Below are 18745 nucleotides of genomic sequence, written 5' to 3'. Positions count from 1 at the left end.
GGCTGCGTGTGCCCTGTACTGGCGGATGTGAGTGCGTGTTTACAGAGTGCAGCGGAGGCGGCGGGCAGGACTTCGGTGTGGGTGGTTGTGTGGGTTCTCTCCGTGTGTTTTGAGTTTCTGTGTGTATGTGCGTGTGGTTCCATGTATCCACGTGTGCCTAGCTGCCTGCGTGTCCCATGTGTGAGGGCGGGGTAGGGGATGAGCACACATCTTTCCCGGCTAGACCTGGACTCGGAACCCAGTCAGAGCAGACCCCACCTGTGCTCCTGTCTTGGAAAAGTTCAGGGTGTGCCGTGAGCTGTGATGGCATCCCACGCTTGGCCTCAGGTCCCTCAGCTTGATCTTCCCCACCTTTCTCCAAGACTGTGGCCTTCCCAATGGTGCTTCTACCTGCCTGTCTAGTATATAGGAATTTCTTCGAAGTTCAAAGCTCTCCAGAGCAGGCAGCACCACATCTTCCTTTTTTTTTTTTTTTTTTTTTAAGAAGGTGTCTCTGTAACCCAGGCTGGAGTGCAGTGGCGCAATCTCACTTCACTGCAACCTCTGCCTCCCCAGTTCCTGCAATTCTCCTGCCTCAGCCTCCGGAGTAGCTGGGACTACAGGTGCAGGCCACCACGCTGGCTAACTTTTGTATTTTTTAGTAGAGATGGGGTTTCACCATATTGGCCAGACTGGTCTTGAACTCCTAACCTCGTGATCTGCCAGCCTCGGCCTCCCAAAGTGGTGGGATTACAGGTGTGAGCCACTGCGCCCGGCCTAACATCTGCTTTGACTAGGTAATAACTCTACACAGCCAGGAAAGCATTCCTGATATCAAAACCCCTCCTGAAGCACTTCCAGCTCATTTCTTCTGTTCCGTCTTCAGAGAAAGAAATCTAGGAGCTAAAGGCCCAGCACAAAACAACCTAGCTGATTAATAAACATTTGTGGAAGGAGTGAACTGGAGTTTGAACTCAAGACCTTGTGAAAGGGCAAAGCCTCCTCCATCCAACCGAGTCCTACCTAGGACTCTTGCAGGAACCACCTCTCTTGCTCAATATTGTTCTCCCCCTTAATGACCACTGGCTTTGGCACTGGGGAAACTCCTATGTCAACAGAAAGTGGAGATATATTCACTAACTGCTGAATCCAAAACAGGTCACTAATCCAGGATCCCAGAATGTGAAATTTAATTTCAAAAAAATTCTGGAGGTTGGAAGGAGGAGTGATCAGGAGAAGGTATTTACTCTGTTCTAAATGCTGAGTGGAGGCTCCCCCTCTCCCAGTCAAAGAAGGAGAAAAGACGTGAAATGGAAGGGCGAAGAAGCAGATGGACTGTCACAGCTAAGACTCCTAACATAAAAGAATTGCCAAGTTAGGTCAGCATTTAGATTCAGCAGAAGTATCAGCAGAACCAGCTCCCAGAAAGTACAGAGGCAGAAAAAGATGGCAGAGTCAGAGATGGAGAAAAAAGTGGAAAGAATAATGGGACTTCCCACCCTCTGTCCATCTACCTTTAGCACACATCCCTCTTTTCCCTTCTTGCTGGAAGAACAGACCCAGCCAAAACTGGCTGCATCTGAGACCCTAGTCACACTCCTACTACACAGCCCATTTCTGAAAATTTGGGAGTAATCCCCTCCTTATCAACTGAAAATGAAATGGGCTGGAAACAACAAAAGAATTGCAAATTAGGATGGTGCTAAAGAGTTCTAATTAGTAAATTAGGATTAGAACTAAGGAGTCTCCAAATTTAGGCAGGTCTTTAAACTAGAACAGGTGGGAAAGAGGCAAGATGTACATCCACAGGGATCTCTCAACATTTCTTGTTAACACAATGGAACATCCTGCTTTCCCAAGACCCCCTGCTCCTGACTTATTTTAAGGCTAATTCTCACACACACACACACACATACACACACACAAAGTTATTCATGAAAGAGACATTAGAGTTCATCTACTCTAATCCCCTTCATTTAATAAATGGGAAAACTTCATAGACAATACAGTTTGATGGAAAAAGCAAAAATAAAAATAAATGGGAACTAACTAAACTAACCCAGAAAAATTATACAGTCCCACAGAGAGTAAGTGATAAAACCAGAGCCAAGTCTACGAGCCTTTTTCACTCTGTGGCTCTCTTTCACTTTCCTTAGTCACCAGTCCTAGTGTTTAGTCTCAACCTCATTCCTCTTGTTGCAATACAATCCCATTTCTGCCTTGCTGCATCCCTAAAGAGATAAGAATAGGGTATACTTGTTCCACTCCGAGGTTCAAAAGACAACTATTCTCTCCCTGTCTTTTCCTTTTGTCCCCAACCCCCACCATTCCCAGGCTCCTTCTCATTCCTCTCCTTTTCAGCTTCTAAACTGCCCCCTACCCCTAGGAGGCTCTGCCTCCTCACTCCCCTAACCCCACAATCCTTTCCAACAAGCTTTGAGTTTGATAGAGACCAAAAATGATGCTTTGGCAGCAGGTGACGGATGGATGTGATCTGCCTCCTACGGGAGTGCTATTTAAAGGGGCAGCCTCACAATCCTCTCCTTCCAAAGTGACAAGAGAAAAGTCTGCTCCTCAATCTCTCCAGAGCTGCAAACTCAGCTCAAGTTAACTTCTGACTTCCTCAACCTGCAACCTGGCCTGCTGCTCCTGCTTCCTATTCAAGTGGGAGGGAGAGTACTTGACAACTCATTGAGGTGTGGGGGCTGAAGGGGGATTCATCTTCATCTCCTTTGATGACAGGTACTTAGGAGAAGCAGGAGGCCCTGTGGGGAGGAGGACTGGAAGAACACTCTTCCCCCAACCGCGTGAGTGCATTTCAGCCATGTGCCAGCTTCTTCTCAAAGTCAAACTTTGTTGGAGAAGAACTGATATAAGTATGAGGACCTAAGGTGAAGGAAGCCTTGTCCGTAGCTGGGACCTCCTCCCTCCTGGACCCTGGTGTTCACAGCACAGTTGTTCCCTTCCTGCAATGCAAAGTGCTTCAGGGCATCATCCCTTTGGCCAGGCCCTGGACCTTCTGCACCTTGGGGTTTTTTTTTTGTTTTTTTTTTTTTTTTTGAGACAGGCTCTCGCTCTGTTGCCCAGACTGGAGTGCAATGGCATCATCTTGGCTCACTGCAACCTCTGCCTCCTGGACTCAAGCGATCCTCCCCAACTCAGCCTTCCAAGTAGCTGGGACTACAGGCGAGAGCCACTATGCCCAGCTAGTTTTTGCATTTTTTTATAGAGACGGAGTTCGCCATGTTGGCCAGGCTGATCTCAACCTCCTGAGCTCAAGGGATCCACTGACCTCGGCCTCTCAGAGTGTTGGGATTACAGGCAACAGCCACCATGCCCAGCTAATTTTTTGTATTTTTGTAGAGACAGGGTTTCACTATGTTGCCCAGAGTGGTCTCAAACTCCTGAGTTCAAGCAATCCGCCTGCCTCCCAAAGTGCTGGGATTACAGGGGTGAGCCACCACACTCAGCTCCTTCTGCACTTTGAAGTTGGCCCACCTGCCAACTGGATTGAACACCGTGGCAGGGGAGGCAGTGTTTCTACTGTCCAAACAAAAGGGAGCACCTCTGCAAGTATCTTGCCCCAGGCCTTGTGGGAGGGATAATTCCATCTTATTGCTGCAAACAAGTTAATGGAGATTTTAATGAAAACACTGCATTAATGAAAATGCTGAGGCTAGAACCTACTCTGTGCCTGTAAAACAAAACAAATGGGGTGAGATTTCTGATATCCATTCTTTACTTCCTTTGGGCCTAAGTAAAGCAAACTTACAACTGAGACACAACTTATTGTGTGGGAAACAACTTATTGTGTCCCAGGTTGTAAGAGGACAGAGATGCTCCTGGTAAAGGAAGCAAATTGCCTGAAATACTGATGGGTCCTGTTACTTCTCTGTCCCTTCACCTCTAGACATTCACTTTTTGCTTCCGGTGGTAAAGGCCATCATGTCCTCACCTTCTCCAATTTGCTCCTTCTAAGGTCTCTGGATTCTAAAAACCAAGTCTTCCCTTGTGAAGAGGCAGACCGGGCAGGTGGAAAAGGTCTAGGACTGAACCTCAGACTTGGGTCCCAGTTCTAGTTCTACTGCTAAACATGTGACCTTCATTCAGTCATTTAATATTTCTAAATCTGTTTTCTGACCTGAAATAGGAAAGCCTTCCCTGGCTACCTTGCAGAATTGCTATAAGGATGTCAAAGCACTTTAAAAAAGTATAAGTGGTAGGGAAATATGTGTGTATAATTATATGTTTACAAAAAGATATATCAAATTATAAACTTTTAGAAATAGAGAATATATCTGTGTTACCAGGGGCTAGAGATGGGGAAGGGGGTTGTAGGAGGGGAAGCAGGCATGGCTATAAAAGAGCAATACGAAGGATCCTTGTGGTAATGGAACTGTTCTGTATCTTTTTTAAAATTATTATTTATTTTTTGAGACAGAGTCTCGCTCTGTCACCCAGCCTGGAGTGCTCTGGCAGGATCTCGGCTTACTGCAACCTCCATCTCCCGGGATCAAGTGATTCTCCTGCCTCAGCCTCCTGAGTAGTGGGACTACAGGCACGCGCCATCACACCTGGCTAGTTTTTATATTTTTAGTAGAGACGGTGTTTCACTATGTTGGCCAGGCTGCTCTCAAACCCCTGACCTCAGGTGATCCACCTGCCTTGGCCTCCCAAAGAGATGGGATTACAGGCATGAGCCACTGCACCTGGCCTGTTCTGTATCTTGACTGTAGTGGCAGACACACAAACCTGCACGTGATAAAGCTGTATAGAAATAGATAACACACACATGTGCACACACACAGAAATGAACATAAGCAAAACTGGGGAAAGAAATCTGAACAAGATCAGTAGATTATATCAATGTCAGTGATCCTGGTTGTGGCAGTGTACTATAGTTTTGCTAGATGTTACCATTCAGGGAAACTGCGTAAAGGAAAACAGAATTTCTCTGTATTATTTCTTACAAGCGCAGGTGGATTAACTATCTCAATAAAATTTTCAGTTTTAAAAAAAGGAGTTTTGTCTGCCCTACATCCCCCTGCAGCAACTTGTCTTGCTGTCCTCTGGGAGGCTCCTCTTAAGCAGTTCTACATGCAGATGGAGGAAGGATCTCTATCCCCTGAAGCAGAAAAATATAAGCATATAGAGTAGTTGTTCAGATACTTCTGAGCCTTCTCTTCCTCATCAACTTTACTCTCAGTCTCACAAGACTGACACTGAATCACCCTTTAAAACATAAGGTCCTTCCCATAGCAAGGAAGGAGGATTAGCTGATCCACGAAGCAGGATTCTCTATCGCTTCCATCCTAAAGAGCAGACAATTGTTGCTAAGAAAAATTTGTGTGCTGATTATGGGTGCCAAGTTAAGAAAGTATTGACTAAGCATGGGTCTCAAGAAATAAAAAGCAAACACATGTACAAAACCCCAACATAGCTATCAAATAGGCTTAATGAAGTCTGAATGGTTTTTGCTGAAAACCAACAATTGCTTCCCTTTCATCATGAAAGTATGGACATGACCCTACTTAATCAACTAGCTAATTATATTTATCAATTCCAACCACTCTAGACCTGTGACATACATGATCTGTTTCTCCACTTCTTCCTGGCAGTGGGTGCACAGAAGTGATGCATGGGGGCCACTATTTCCTGCCAAGGAGTTAAGTAAACCTAGTTTAGTGCTATCTTGAATGCCCCAGGCTCTGTGACACTTGAAATTCTAATTAGCGCAGAAAAGGGCTAAGTTAAAACAGCTTGTACTCCCTCAAGGATACCCACTCTCAGGGCCGTACATCCTAATGAGGTCTGTGAAATTCAAGATCCAGAAGAGAAATCCCTGTCTGGAGCAACAGCTGTACCCAGGCTGACAAAAGGATTTGGGGGTTATATTAGTCCCTCCCAATAAAGGGCAGAGTACCCGCAAAGGGTACAGGAGGGAAACCCCACCTGAGTCTGGTCCAATCAGTTGTCATGTGACCTAGAATTGACGAAGACTAACTGACCCTCTGCTCTGGGTTGTGGAGATATCAAAGCAGGAGGGGTTAAAGCAAGACAGAACTTGTAACAATGTAGTAGAGCAGGTGGGCAGTGAACATCTCTGAAGGGCACTTCCTCCTTGCCCCAGTAGGAAATGCAGTCAAGCTGGGGGCAAAGGAAGAGACCCAGTGACTCCTTGAAGAGCCCCACAAAGGAAAAGAGGGGCTCCTTTGCTGCTACTCTGCAGTTGGGGCAGGCTGAATGTTTGCTGAACACATTTGAAAAACGAAGAGAGAAGATAATGGTCCTAATGAATGTGCAGGAGACAATAGCAACTCCAGTGGGAGGATTATAAGCTCATTATGGTTTAATATGATGATTGATCATCTCTGCCTGCCAGCATTATCCTAAGAATAGTGATGAAGGTCGGAGAGGCCCATGCCTGTCAGAGCTCAAGCTCAAGTCACCAGAAGATAGAAAATATACCTGTACATTACTCCTTTTTTCATTGTAAAATTCACACAAGTGGCCCCACACCCTAACTTTTTCCATAAACTGTCCTCCATGCCCCCAGCCTGCCTCACTGCTCTACGATTTCTCAGCCCTGGATTGTTCTTCCACAGATCTGTTCATCAACTCTGGCTTCCGACCCTCTTCTTAGTGACCCCACCCCATTCCCACCCCTTGAGAAAGTGACCACAGCTTCCACTATGGCAAGGGTTTAGGAAGGTCCGAAGGGCTCTTCAGTGGGTATTGGCAGAAACTCGGTTTAGGTGGAAGGCCCGGGACACCTCCCGATAGGCATTTCGAAGCAGGACATAAGGGAAACAGGACTCCAGCATGTCCAGGGTCAGGAAGGATGACTCCTCCACCACCTGGAAGAGATGGGGCCAAGAGATGAGAACCTCAGGTAGGGCATTTGTCTGTGATACCCTGTTCCTCTTTGCATAGTTCCCAGGCCCTCTGAGGCCCTGAGGTTACAAATGAACAGGGTTCCAAATCACACCCCCCTCTTCCTCCCTCACTTGGTTTGGCTCCAGGAAGGCAATGTGGCATATTCAGCTCCATTATCATTGACCCTGACCCCCTCATCAGGACTATGTGAAGGGCACAGAAGCAGAAGGCAGGAAAGAACCACTTTCCTAGTGGCAGCAAAACCCATTCTCTCCAAGTCTGGATGCTAAATCACATGTGGGTGGGCAGCACACAGATGCAGGTAAAGATGTATAAAAGTGCTAATTACAAAGCTTTGCAGCGAGAGGAACAAACACCACTGCAGGCCACGGAAGAGGGGCCTGGAATTCACATGGGTCCTCTTGTGTTGGGCCTCAGTCTCCTCCCTCTCTCAGTACGGTGCTTGGGGAACAGTAAGGATGCTGCATAAAGGAGCAGGCATGATTAATTAGTTTAATTAGAAGCCTGCATGCTGTGGTAATCCCAGCAGCCCCCACAGCCAAGCAGGAAGATAGATCAAGATGCCTGGGTAAGAATGACAGTGGGGGTGAGGGTGAAGAGGGGAGGTGGGTGGACAGGGCATGTTCATGAAGAGCAGCATAGCCTAGTGTTGGACTGGAGGGTCCCCATCCCTGAGGAAGGGACAGGGTATATTTCCTTCAGTGCCTTCCTTATCCAAGAGGTAATGAGACTAAAAACACACTCTGGAGAGGTGTCCCATATCCTCTGGCAATTCACACAGATGGGTTCTCCGCAATGTATCTGGTACTCCAAGTCCTGAAAATTCACTAAGGAAAGAGAATCTACCAGATCTACTCTAACGTGTTTCTCTCTCTGAAGTCCTTTCAAGTTTTAAAATGTGTAAGATTTTCCTGTTCTCAAACACATGCACACACAACAGCTGCAAAAGAGTAGAAACTGCAGGCTGAAGGAAGGGAAATCTGCTGGTAAAACTGTAGCCCTGATGACAGGTTAAATATCAAAGAATTTCTTGCTAGGCAAGACTTTCAAACACTCAGCCGGGAAAGAGATGAGCTGTCTTCTCCAGGGTGCTACCCTCAGGTACAGGGAAATGAATAATGACTTCAAGTGAATCCACTGGCCCAAGACTTTCTATTCTCCATGAAGCACAAGAAAATAACAGGGCTCCCAAGTAGCAGAAGTTTATGGGAGTGGAAACAGCCCTAGAGTGATGACCAAGAAACTTGGGTTCTAGTCCCAAATCTGCCATCTATTTTAGGGGAGACCTTGATTATCTTCTTTCCCTCCCTATTCCTCAGTTTGCTCATCTATGACTTGTAAGTACTGGACTAATTGCCAGGATCTGGTCTGGTTCTGGCATCTAGGATTCCATGATTCTATAAGAGCCGTGTCTTTCCCCAGGAAACCTGTACCAGGAACAGACTGGCAACACTGAGGCATGGCCCAGGCTTGACAGCCAAAACAGAAAGACCCCGGGGACAGAAGTGCTGTCCAGAATTTGAGGCTACATGAGTAGCCTCTCAACTCAGAATACAGCTCCTTTGCCTTCAGTCATTTCTAGTTTCTCAATGGAAACATTTGCATTTAAATTGCTTTACAGCAACTAGTCCCTCTAGTTTCCCCCTCCAACAAAAAGTGCCGGATCCCAGCTCTGTTCCTGTCACTCTGTTGGCCTCATTGGAAGGCCACAGGGGCAAACACTTTCCACATTTTGGGGTGTTGGAAGGGGTCTAAGCAGAAGGAGGTAAGAATACAGGGGGGTAATACAGAATCACCTCCAACCTGACAGGGGTGAAAACTACCTGAGGAAGTGAAGAGTCATGCCAAAATCATCCAGAACCTAAAATGAGCAGCAGACAGTGGGAACTAACATTTGCTCAGCATCTACTACGTACTAGGCACTTTCACACATATCTTATGAATTCTAACCACTCTACCACAAGGATTATTACCCACTTTTATGGACAGAGAGCCGAAGTCTCAGAAGGACTCATTGCCTTGCCAAGGCCATGCTGCTGCTCTATGTATTGTGCCCCACATAGCCCACCACCACGGGCACTGCCCTCACTCTGCCCTCATCTACCTCCTCTGCCCTCCTGCCTCACCACACACATCCCACACAAATACATCCACCCCCATGTCCATTCTCCTCTCTATCATAATCCTTAACCAGCCCAGCCTAGGCCTTTTTCTAGCTGGAGAAACTAAGGCATAAATACCACTCAGTGCCTGTGTATTTCAAGGAGACCTGGAGGAGTCCCAGGAATCCCTGGCCCCTAGCATTTCTGGGCCTGGGACAAGAATACAGATGGAGGTCCACATATCATATGACTAATTAAATCAAGCTAACGAACTAGTATATTCTAGCTTTCAACCTTCACAATGCTCCTTTGTAGTCTTATGGAAGCCCAGGTTTGAATTAAGAATTTTTGGACTCCTCCAAGTTCTGCACCAGAACAGGGTGAAGGGAAGAAACAAGCTTCCAGCCCAGTCCCTCTTCTCCTCCCACCCTCAGTTAGAGGGATTTTGTGTGTACTTGTAGACTTCCTTATCTGCATATCTAAACTCCAGCCATATGTCCCTTGGGCACTAGAGATACATCCACCAGTAGGACGGTCCGCCTCAGTAGGAGGAAGTTTAACACAGGCCCTACAAGTGGGCTGAAGCTGCTTAGCAAAGTATTCTGGGGTCCCAGATACCTCTCGTATGGGCCTCAAGGTGGCGTACAGGCTCTACCCCTTCCCTTTGGCCAGAGGAGGGCCCCAGAACACTCTACTAGAGGGGGGCCTTTTAAACACTGGGCCCAGGGCAAGAGCCCTTCCTGTCCATATCTAAGTGCATTACTAACATGGAGAATCAGAGCAAAAGAGTGAGTAAGAGTGTTGAAGAGGGAAACAGGGTCACGAGGAAAAAAACTTTCAAAGTTAACTGAGTCAGAGTTCCCAAAACTTTCTGCCAGAGTAGAGAGAAGCCCACAGCTTGGGAAGCAAGGAGAAGAGACAGCAGAACTGCCTGATTCACGGCCCACCAGGCTCCCTGCCTTACAGCTTTTTAGCTAAAATCCTTTCCCTGCTCTGAGCTCCCACCCCTCAACCTCTGAGTTCAGCTCTGTGTTATCCAGCACTCTTTTCATAGTACTCTTAAAGACAAGAAAGGCAGTGGTACAAAATTGTCCAGTGAAACCAAACTTGTACTGGACAGGTAATTACCAAAAAGGGGCATAGCCGCCGTACCAGGTCAGACTCAGGAATATTGCAGGACACGGGCCCAGCCAGCTTAGGGGCCAGGAAGGCCCTGTCTTGCAGAAGTCCTTGAAGACTCTACTCTGGCATTATAGGACAAGTTTAGAATGTTAACCAGAATGTGAGAACTAGACTCAGAGGGTTATGCAGAATTAAGTCCTTAGTTAATGCTTTTGGGTGATGACAATGGCAAGGATGCAAAGACCCTGAAGATAGTCTCCCTCTGGCCCTTCCACTCTGGCCCTTCCACTCCCTGTTCTCAGACCAGCTGAAATAAGATACATACCAAGCGCATGAGCAGAGAAATGGACTCGCGATTTCTGGTTTTAAGCTTGTCAGTCTCCTGGCCCAGCTGCAAGAGGCTGACAGAGGCCACCTGTAAGGGAATTTGTAAAGCAGATTTTTATAGAGGTCAGTATCAAACAGCCTCAGGCTGCAGGAAGTTAAGAAAAGATCAAGGAGGAGAGTTAAGAAGTGCTAGAATATTCCTGAAGACTCAGGGTGAAAAAGTGGCAAATCTCCTAGGTTTCAGAGATACATGCTGCCTGTAAGCCAGCCTGGATCTCATGGACCTCCCAGTACAGACAACAGGTTGCCAGGAGTGCTAGGGGGAGAGATTGCAAGGGGTAAGGAAACAACCTAGAGCAAAGGCAGGTGATGTATGTCAGGAGATTAACCTATCTTTTCCTAGGCAGCCTCTAGACACCACTGTCATCAGGCTGTTTACAACTGACTCCCTATCTGACTAGAGGCAGTGTTGAGCCTCTGATTTAGACACAGCACTCATGGTACTCTCCAGTCAACTCCCAAATGGCTGTCATCTCCATCATCCCCAAACCCCCAGCGGGTCAAAGAAGAAACATGATTCATTGTATCACAGGCCCAGGTGACCTGCATTTAGCAAACAAAGAGGATAAAAGGAAAGGCAAGGGCAGGGGGATTCCCTTCTCACCCCTTCTCAGAGATCTGGTGTGAATCCTCTTTGCATTTAAGATGCTGAGCCAGGTCTATCTGGTTGGGTGCCTCAGCTTAAATAGAGACACTCTAACCAAGCTTATGATCCCTGACATGCACTTCTCAGGATGAGGGTATAATTCCTGAGAGAACAATATGATCTGCTGTGTTTCCTCCTGGAAGGAGACAGAGGCCCTGGTTCTTACAATGGGGCCATACTTTGCAAGAAATAAGCTCTCTGTTACTGAGAATGCTCAAGCAGGCAGAGGGGAATGGACCATGTATCAGAAGTATATGAACAAAATTCCTCCATGGAGGATGCAGAATGGAAAATTCTAGGGCCTATTCTATTCTGAGTTTTCCCAGAGGTAAAACTAAGATCCATGGTGAGAGTTACAGGGAGTCAAATTTTTTTTAACATTTTTTTCAAAGAAATTGGATATGACCTACAGTGGAATCTGCTGCCTAATTTTAAGTTCCAGTCCCTAGAAATCTAGACCATTGGTTCTAGTGAGATCCCCAGACAAGCACCATCAAGATTACCTGGGAACAGAAATGCATATTATTCAACCCCACCCTAATCTACTAAATTAGAAACTCTCCAGGTGATTCTGATATATATTAAAGTTTGAAAAGTAGTCATTGACCATTTGTCCGTACAGACTTAGAAAGGGCCTTAGAGATTATAAGACTCAGTGACTCTACAACTTTAATGTGCATTTGATCTCCCAGAGGCCTTATTAAAAACACAGAGGCCTAGACTCACCCTACAATATTCTAACTCAGTAGGTCTGGTGTAAAGATCAGGAATCTGTATTTTAACAAGCTCCCCAGGATATTCTGATGCACACCAAGGTGCATACATTCGGTTTAATCTGAATTCAGGGGTTCGGTTTAATCTGAATTCAGGGGTTCAGTTTAATCTGCCTGTTTTATTTATGAAAAAACCGAGGCCCCAAAAGCTTGGCACTTCAGAGGTCACACAACTACTTAATGGCAGACCCAAAACTAGAACTCAGATTTACTGACTCTTTGTCCAATGATCTTTCCAAATATTCAAGCAAAGGCTGAAACACCAGCTGTTAGGAAATTTAGAAGAAACCCTTGCCTTTCATATAGTAGATTCTCATTCTTTACTGAATGAATTAGATGGGAAGTTAAGCTCAAAAGCCTGTTCAACGATAATTGTCTACAGATTTAAGTCAAACCAGTTCCAGCCCTTTGCAGTCTTCCATTCTTTATAACCTAGACCCACTCACCACCAGAAATTCCTTGAGGTGAGTTTCAATGTTCTTGTTGTACAGCGTGAAGAGGGCAGCAGACACCTGGATGATGGCTTTGGTCAAGCAATGAATATTGTTGTTGTAACCTAGGTTATTATTTATATAGATGGAGAGAAACAAAAGGAAATGACAAAGTAAGTCACTCCAGGATGACCCAAACTGGTAATTTCTCATGTTGTCAGGCTGAGCCACCGGTATTTGACACCAAAAGGATGAGAAGGCATTTTGGGATTAGAGGCATGATATTCCTATGAAATCTTATTGAAATCGAATTATGCATAGTTTATTCTCTCATTCTCAAGTGTGGTGTTTTGTTTTGTTTCGTTTTGTTTTTAAGGGTAGGGGGTGTTTTTTTTCCCTTTTTTTTTAAGACAGGATCTTGGCCAGGCGCAGTGGCTCACACCTGTAATCCCGGCACTTTGGAAGGCCGAGGCGGATGGATCTCCTGAGGTCGGGAGTTCGAGACCAGCCTGACCAACATGGAGAAACCCCGTCTCTACTGAAAATACAAAATTAGCCTGGCATAGTGTCGCATGTCTGTAATCCCAGCTGCTTGGGAAGCTGAGGCAAGAGAATTGCTGGAACCTGGGAGGCAGAGATTGCAGTGAGCCGAGATTGCGCCATTGCACTCCAGCCTGGGCAACAAGAGCAAAAACTCCGTCTCGGGGGAAAAGAAAAAAGGGTCTTGCTCTGTCATCACGCTGGAGTGCAGTGGTGCAATCGTGGGTCACTGCATCCTTGACCTCTTGGGCTCAAGCCATCCTCTTACCTCAGCCTCCCAGGTAGCTGGGACTACAGGCCACCATGCCTGGCTAGTTTATTTATGTTTGTAGAGACAGGGTTTCATCACATTGCCTAGGCTGGTCTTGAACTCACGGGCTCAAGTGATCTACCCACCTCACCTTGGCCTCCCAAAGTGCTAGGATTATAGGCGTGAGCCACCGTGCCCAGCCTTCAAGTGCTTTTTGAGATAGAACTTTACACCCAAGTCAGAAACCTATATTTTCCAGTGTCTCTGTCTCCTCTCTCTATCCCAGGACACTAACTTGAATAGCACTGGTGTCTCAAACCTACCCCTTACTTACCATCCTTCTCAATGCTATAAAAGGAAGAAGGGTCGGTGGCGAGGAATGGGACGGAAACTGCCAGAAAGATCAAGAGCAGGCAGGCCACCTTATATTCCTCCTCAGGAGATGAAGTATCTGGTGAGAGGGAAAAAGGAAAAGAAGAAAAATGAATAAGGTCAGTAAACAGGAGTTATCTGTTACAGGGGTCCTACTTCACAGAATTGCTGTGAGGATCACACGAGAAAATATCTATGAAAACACTTTATAAAGCCCTATGAGCAAGTTATTACTTAATTTTCCTGAAGAAACAGGACTAGCATCCACCTACAGTGAGCGGCCTGAGTCCAGTCCTGGAGGCCTCCCTGGTGACAGGGCAGAACTTTCAGCCAAGGGCTCTGCTGATGTACAGTGCAACCCTAGGATGCCTGTCCACTGCCTGATGGAGTGGAGAGGCAGGAAGAAGAGGAAAGATTCTCGCCCACCTTGAGAGAAGAAGAAGGGTAAGTCTGGCCATTTTGAAAGGCCTTAATCCTAGCCCTTTGGTTCATCCTGTTCTGAGTGTGTATAGGTATGAATGCAATCAGAGGAAATGTGTAATGGAAAATATAAGTGTCAAGTGTGACATGGGAAGAAATAAACAGCGTCAAGTTGATTATGTGGAGGGAGAAAGCACAAAATCACTATGGGGAACTTGGGTGCTATACCACACAACTCACTATTTTGTATTGTTCTCTCATTGTTTTATTTGCATTAATCTTATTTTCCCAACCAGATAGTAAATGCCTTTGAGCACTTGCTGAGCACCACGCAGACTCTCACTTAGTGCTTTTTAGCTGATTGGTAGATCAACTAGTTGAAACCTGAGGATAAATCTAAATTGACTATGTAAGTATTTTCTGAAGGTTAGGGTCCTTCCTTCGCTCTCAGCTTATATCCTCTGAATATATAATCTCAAATAAAGCCTTCTTTGACATTGACATTTTTCCACCCAAAATAAGGCCCAAGCCCTCCTTTCCCAAATCATGCCCCCTTTCCCCAATCTCACCAGCTTTCAGATTAGCAATGGCAGCCACCAAGGCTGGGTCAATGTCACAGCCCACACCTGCAGCAGATGCCAGCTCAAAGATACTCAGGGTCACCTGGAGAGAAGAAAACAGCATTCTAAAGAGGATTCGCAGGACATAACAGCTTGACAGAGGAATGCGTAGCCAGGACTTCTTAATCACAGGTTTGATTTTTTTAAAAGATACTTTTATATATATGTAGAGAAAGAGAGAGAGAGTCTCACTATGTTGTCCAGGCTGGTCTCAAACTCCTAGGCTCAAGAAATCCTCCTGCCTGAGCCTCCCAAAGTGCTAGGATTACAGGCATGAGCCACAATGCCTAGCTAATCACAGATTTTAAACTTTCTGGTTTATTATAATCTTTTCTATATATTCCCTTCATAGCTCTCCCTATCATACAGGGGGGAAAAAAAAAACTTTTAGGACACCCCATAGTACAAATTTACTTTTTCAACTTCATTTTCCTAAATACTTCCTTCATTCGGTGCCGTCAGGATAATTTATTCACTGTCCCCAAACTACAACTTCCTCTCCCATACTCTGATTCAGGTGCTTCCCTCTTTCGAGGGTCCTTTTCTCTCCTCTATTTATGTGTATATATATGTTACATCCATCCCTTAGATCTCATCTTCTCTGTCAAGCCCTACCTGATTACTTCAGCCCAAACCCAGCTCTTCCCTCCTTAATGTCGGTACCACTGACTTAGCATTGATCACACACAGCATCTGGTGTTAGTTATCTTTTTAGATAGAATGCAAGACTCATCTCCTTATCTCCCCAAATAGATAGTTTTTTAAAACCTCATGGCATAGTGAAGGAAGAAAAAAGCTTTGGAGTGAGAGAGATCTGGGTTCAAGTCCTAGCAACACCACTTATTAAGTGTGTGACCTTGACTAAAAGTTACTTAACCTCTTTGATCCCTCGTTTTCCCATCTATAAAACTGGCATAACATTTACCTTACATGGTTGTTGTGAAGATTAAATTAGACCACACGTGTAAAGCATCGACCCAAGTGACTAACAGAGGAAATGTGATGCCTTTCCATCCTCTTCCTTTATCTTAAAGCCAGGAGTTTTACATTTCTCTTTATCTTCTCTAGTGTTTAACATAATGCTGAGCACATAGAAGGCATTCAATAAAGATTGATTGATTGATACCTGAATCTCTCATTGTACTTACAGTCAGGTTCCCAGGACACAGCCTCAAGCCCCTACTCCCATACTAAATCTCTAGACCTCTTTTTAGACGTAAAAAAAAATGTTTTTTGAAAGAACAAGGATAATTGTTTTAATACTGGACAACTAACTATCTCATGCAAGTCATTCCACAGACTGGCCAGAGGGATGGCTCATGAAGGTGGGTGGATCACTTGAGTCTAGGAGTTGGAGAAAAGCCTGGCCAACCTGGTGAAACCCTGTCTTTACTAAAAATACAAAAATTCACCAGGTGTGGTGGCATGAACCTGTAGTTCCAGGAGGAACTCGGGAGGCTGATGCATGAGAATTGCCTGAACCAGGAGGTAGAGGTTGCAGTGAGCTGAGATTCCACCACTGTACTCCAGCCTGGGCAACACAGCGAGACTCTGTCTCAAGGAAAAAAAAGAATCCCACAGACATAACAACATACACACACTTTGCCTGTGGTACTGACACAGAAGCCAAATCTTTGCCACCTTCTGTTCTGCCCTTATTTAAATCCCCTACTGCCTAAATGACCATTTGTGGAACCATGGCCTCGGAGATAAGGAACCTGGTTCATGAGGTTTTCAGGGGGAAGAAAGGGATGGTTGAAGGGATTTTATTTTTTCTTCTTCTAATCTTCTTGCTCCTCTGAGGCAGTAACAGCATCTCTGATGGACAGGCCATCCTCCCTCTCTGCCCCTACCTTCTTATTTTCACAGGCAGGCAGAGCCTAAAGATTGGAGCTACCCAGGAGATATCAGCTAGACAAGCTCCTGACAGCCTAGAGCATTTGGACCAACATCAGCAGCTGCCAGAAATCCAGGCTCAGCTTAAAATCAAAGACCTTTCAAGAGGGGCAGCTCTCCCAGTGAAACACTGCCCCCATAGTCACTTGCCCCTCATGATTTTGGGAAGATATAGGGGGAAATTTCACAATTCTTTTGATCTCAAAGTAAGGAAGATTTTCTTAACACATAACTTTAATTCTTCCTGCTAACCAGTTTCCTCTTTTCACAGACCACTCTCCGTTAAAGGAATCAATTATAAGAGAAGGAGCCTGCCCTATGCATTTGAAGGATTCTATTCCTAGGCTTTAGCTGTATTTCCTGCCATAGCATACTTCTTAGTTCCAGATGATTCAAAAGACAAGATGACTCAAAAGTGGGAGATGGGTGGGAAATGGATGCTTAACTTATATTGCCTGCGGAAGCCCTTCTTCCTCTCACCATCTCCTGTAGTAAATGGGGGTCTGAGACAGGTGATACAGACATAGAGGAACCAGAAAGCTTAACAATGGGAGGAGGAAAAGGACAGGAAAAGAAAAGACTGAGGGCAGGCAGGGTGGGTAGGAATGAAAGGAACAAATCTTCCTACAAACAGTACCTAACCTCAAGACTAAAGAGCGGACTTGTTTGCACATAGTTTACCTAATTTGCACAGTGCTCATGTCAGGTGAAAACCTACAGATACTACCCCAGGTCTTACCCCTTCCCCTCCAGTAATGTCTCCCCAACCCTCACAGTGTCTCCCAGCCTCCCACTTCTCTCCATCCCCCTACGTCTTACCAGCTCTGCTCTTTCTCTCCAAGAATATTCATCTGACCAGTTTTCCTACTCGAACCCTCGCCCTTATCCCTGTGGTATTCTTCAGAACGCGCTCTCCCTTACAAGATCCTAGCTACCTCCTCTTCAACAACAAAAGTCTCCTAATTAGATTCTACTTTGCACTCCCCCATACCTTGATGTCTGTGTCTGGAGTGACAAACTCCTTCAAGCACTCAATGGGACCCATAAGAAATGGGCAGTGGGAGGAGAAAACCTGAAGGAAAGAGAAGATAAATGAGTCCACAAGACCATGACCAGTGCCTTCAAAAATAGGTAGAAATTAAAAAAAGGAGGGGCACTCAACTTACATAAGAACCTAGCCAGCTTTCCAAGCCATCCCTCTCCTTATGCCTCTAGGTTTCCTAAGCTCATTTATTCCCAGGGATCTTCTAGGATCTCTGCCAAATTATGCTCCCTCTTCTCAATGCTCACCAACCCCTTCTGAAGCAGAAGTTAAAACTGATTCCTGCAATACTTCCACAGTTTCTCACACAAATCCTACCCGCAGAGGTATCTGTTACTCTGTGACAGACCCCTCCCCACCAACTCACCTCCCGAAGTCCCTCTTGGGCCATGGCCCTAAAACTGAGGATAACCCCAATGATGGTCATGCGCTTTAGCACATTTTCAGCCCCTGAGGAGAAAGAAGGGTGTTAGAAAAGAGAATTTAGGACATTGGTGATGGTTTTGATTCTACAGACCCAGCCTAGCCTCCAGATTCCTGAAAACCCCTGTCATCTGCAATGTGATTCCACAGCTTCTTCTCACTGTAGGGCAAGAGGACGCTTACCTGTCAGCTGGGGCAGCAGAGAAGCCATCAAGTCCGGCTTGCTAAAGTTGGATCTGATCTGAACAAGTATGTCCATGTTTTCCACCACCAGCTTCTGCAGCCCAGGAACACAGAGACATTAAGCAGGAAAAGAAGAGATCAATGTTACGTCTCCCCCCATGCCCAGTCTCCTATACCCACCCTCTTGTAGGACCTTTTTCCCAGGGGCTTATTTCCATAGTACCTTCAGCTCCACAATCTGAGAGGTCACATGCCACATCAGGTTTTCACTCAGGAACTTCATGCCATAGGGGCCCAGGAGTTCAGCCAAGGCCCGCATCTCTGGAACAGAGTTAGAGAGGCCCCAGATGGGACTCAGAAGGCACTGGAGTATTTGTACAACAGCTATAGGGTAATTTGAACATTTAAAATGTTTTCCAGCTGGGAAAATTGGCTAGCCATAAGTAGAAAGCTGAAACTGGATCCTTTCCTTACTCCTTATACGAAAATTAATTCAAGATGGATTAGAGACTTAAATGTTAGACCTAATACCATAAAAACCCTAGAAGCAAACCTAGGTAATACCATTCAGGACATAGGCATGGGCAAGGACTTCATGTCTAAAACACCAAAAGCAACGGCAACAAAAGCCAAAATTGACAAATGGGATCTAATTAAACTAA

The 18745-nt window shown here is 45.6% G+C and overlaps 1 protein-coding gene across 1 annotated transcript in view; it reads right to left on the bottom strand.

Moving 5' to 3' along the window:
* Positions 1 to 6297: 6297 nt before the first annotated feature.
* NCKAP1L (NCK-associated protein 1-like) overlaps positions 6298 to 18745 on the bottom strand; it is a 66384-nt gene continuing 53936 nt past the window's right edge. Inside the window, exons 22-30 of the mRNA XM_011992644.1 lie at positions 18307 to 18404; positions 18084 to 18177; positions 17845 to 17927; positions 17427 to 17507; positions 14489 to 14582; positions 13462 to 13578; positions 12353 to 12462; positions 10426 to 10515; positions 6298 to 6836 (exon numbers count right to left, since the gene is read on the bottom strand). Coding sequence (XP_011848034.1) covers positions 6705 to 6836; positions 10426 to 10515; positions 12353 to 12462; positions 13462 to 13578; positions 14489 to 14582; positions 17427 to 17507; positions 17845 to 17927; positions 18084 to 18177; positions 18307 to 18404 — 899 coding nt within the window. The 3' untranslated portion in view covers positions 6298 to 6704. The remainder of the gene's footprint in view (positions 6837 to 10425; positions 10516 to 12352; positions 12463 to 13461; positions 13579 to 14488; positions 14583 to 17426; positions 17508 to 17844; positions 17928 to 18083; positions 18178 to 18306; positions 18405 to 18745) is intronic.

The sequence above is a fragment of the Mandrillus leucophaeus genome, unplaced genomic scaffold, assembly GCF_000951045.1.
Source record: "Mandrillus leucophaeus isolate KB7577 unplaced genomic scaffold, Mleu.le_1.0 Scaffold414, whole genome shotgun sequence".
Taxonomy (NCBI): domain Eukaryota; kingdom Metazoa; phylum Chordata; class Mammalia; order Primates; family Cercopithecidae; genus Mandrillus; species Mandrillus leucophaeus.
The sequence above is the reverse complement of the archived record's forward strand: the minus strand, read 5'-3'. Positions and strand labels throughout refer to the sequence as shown.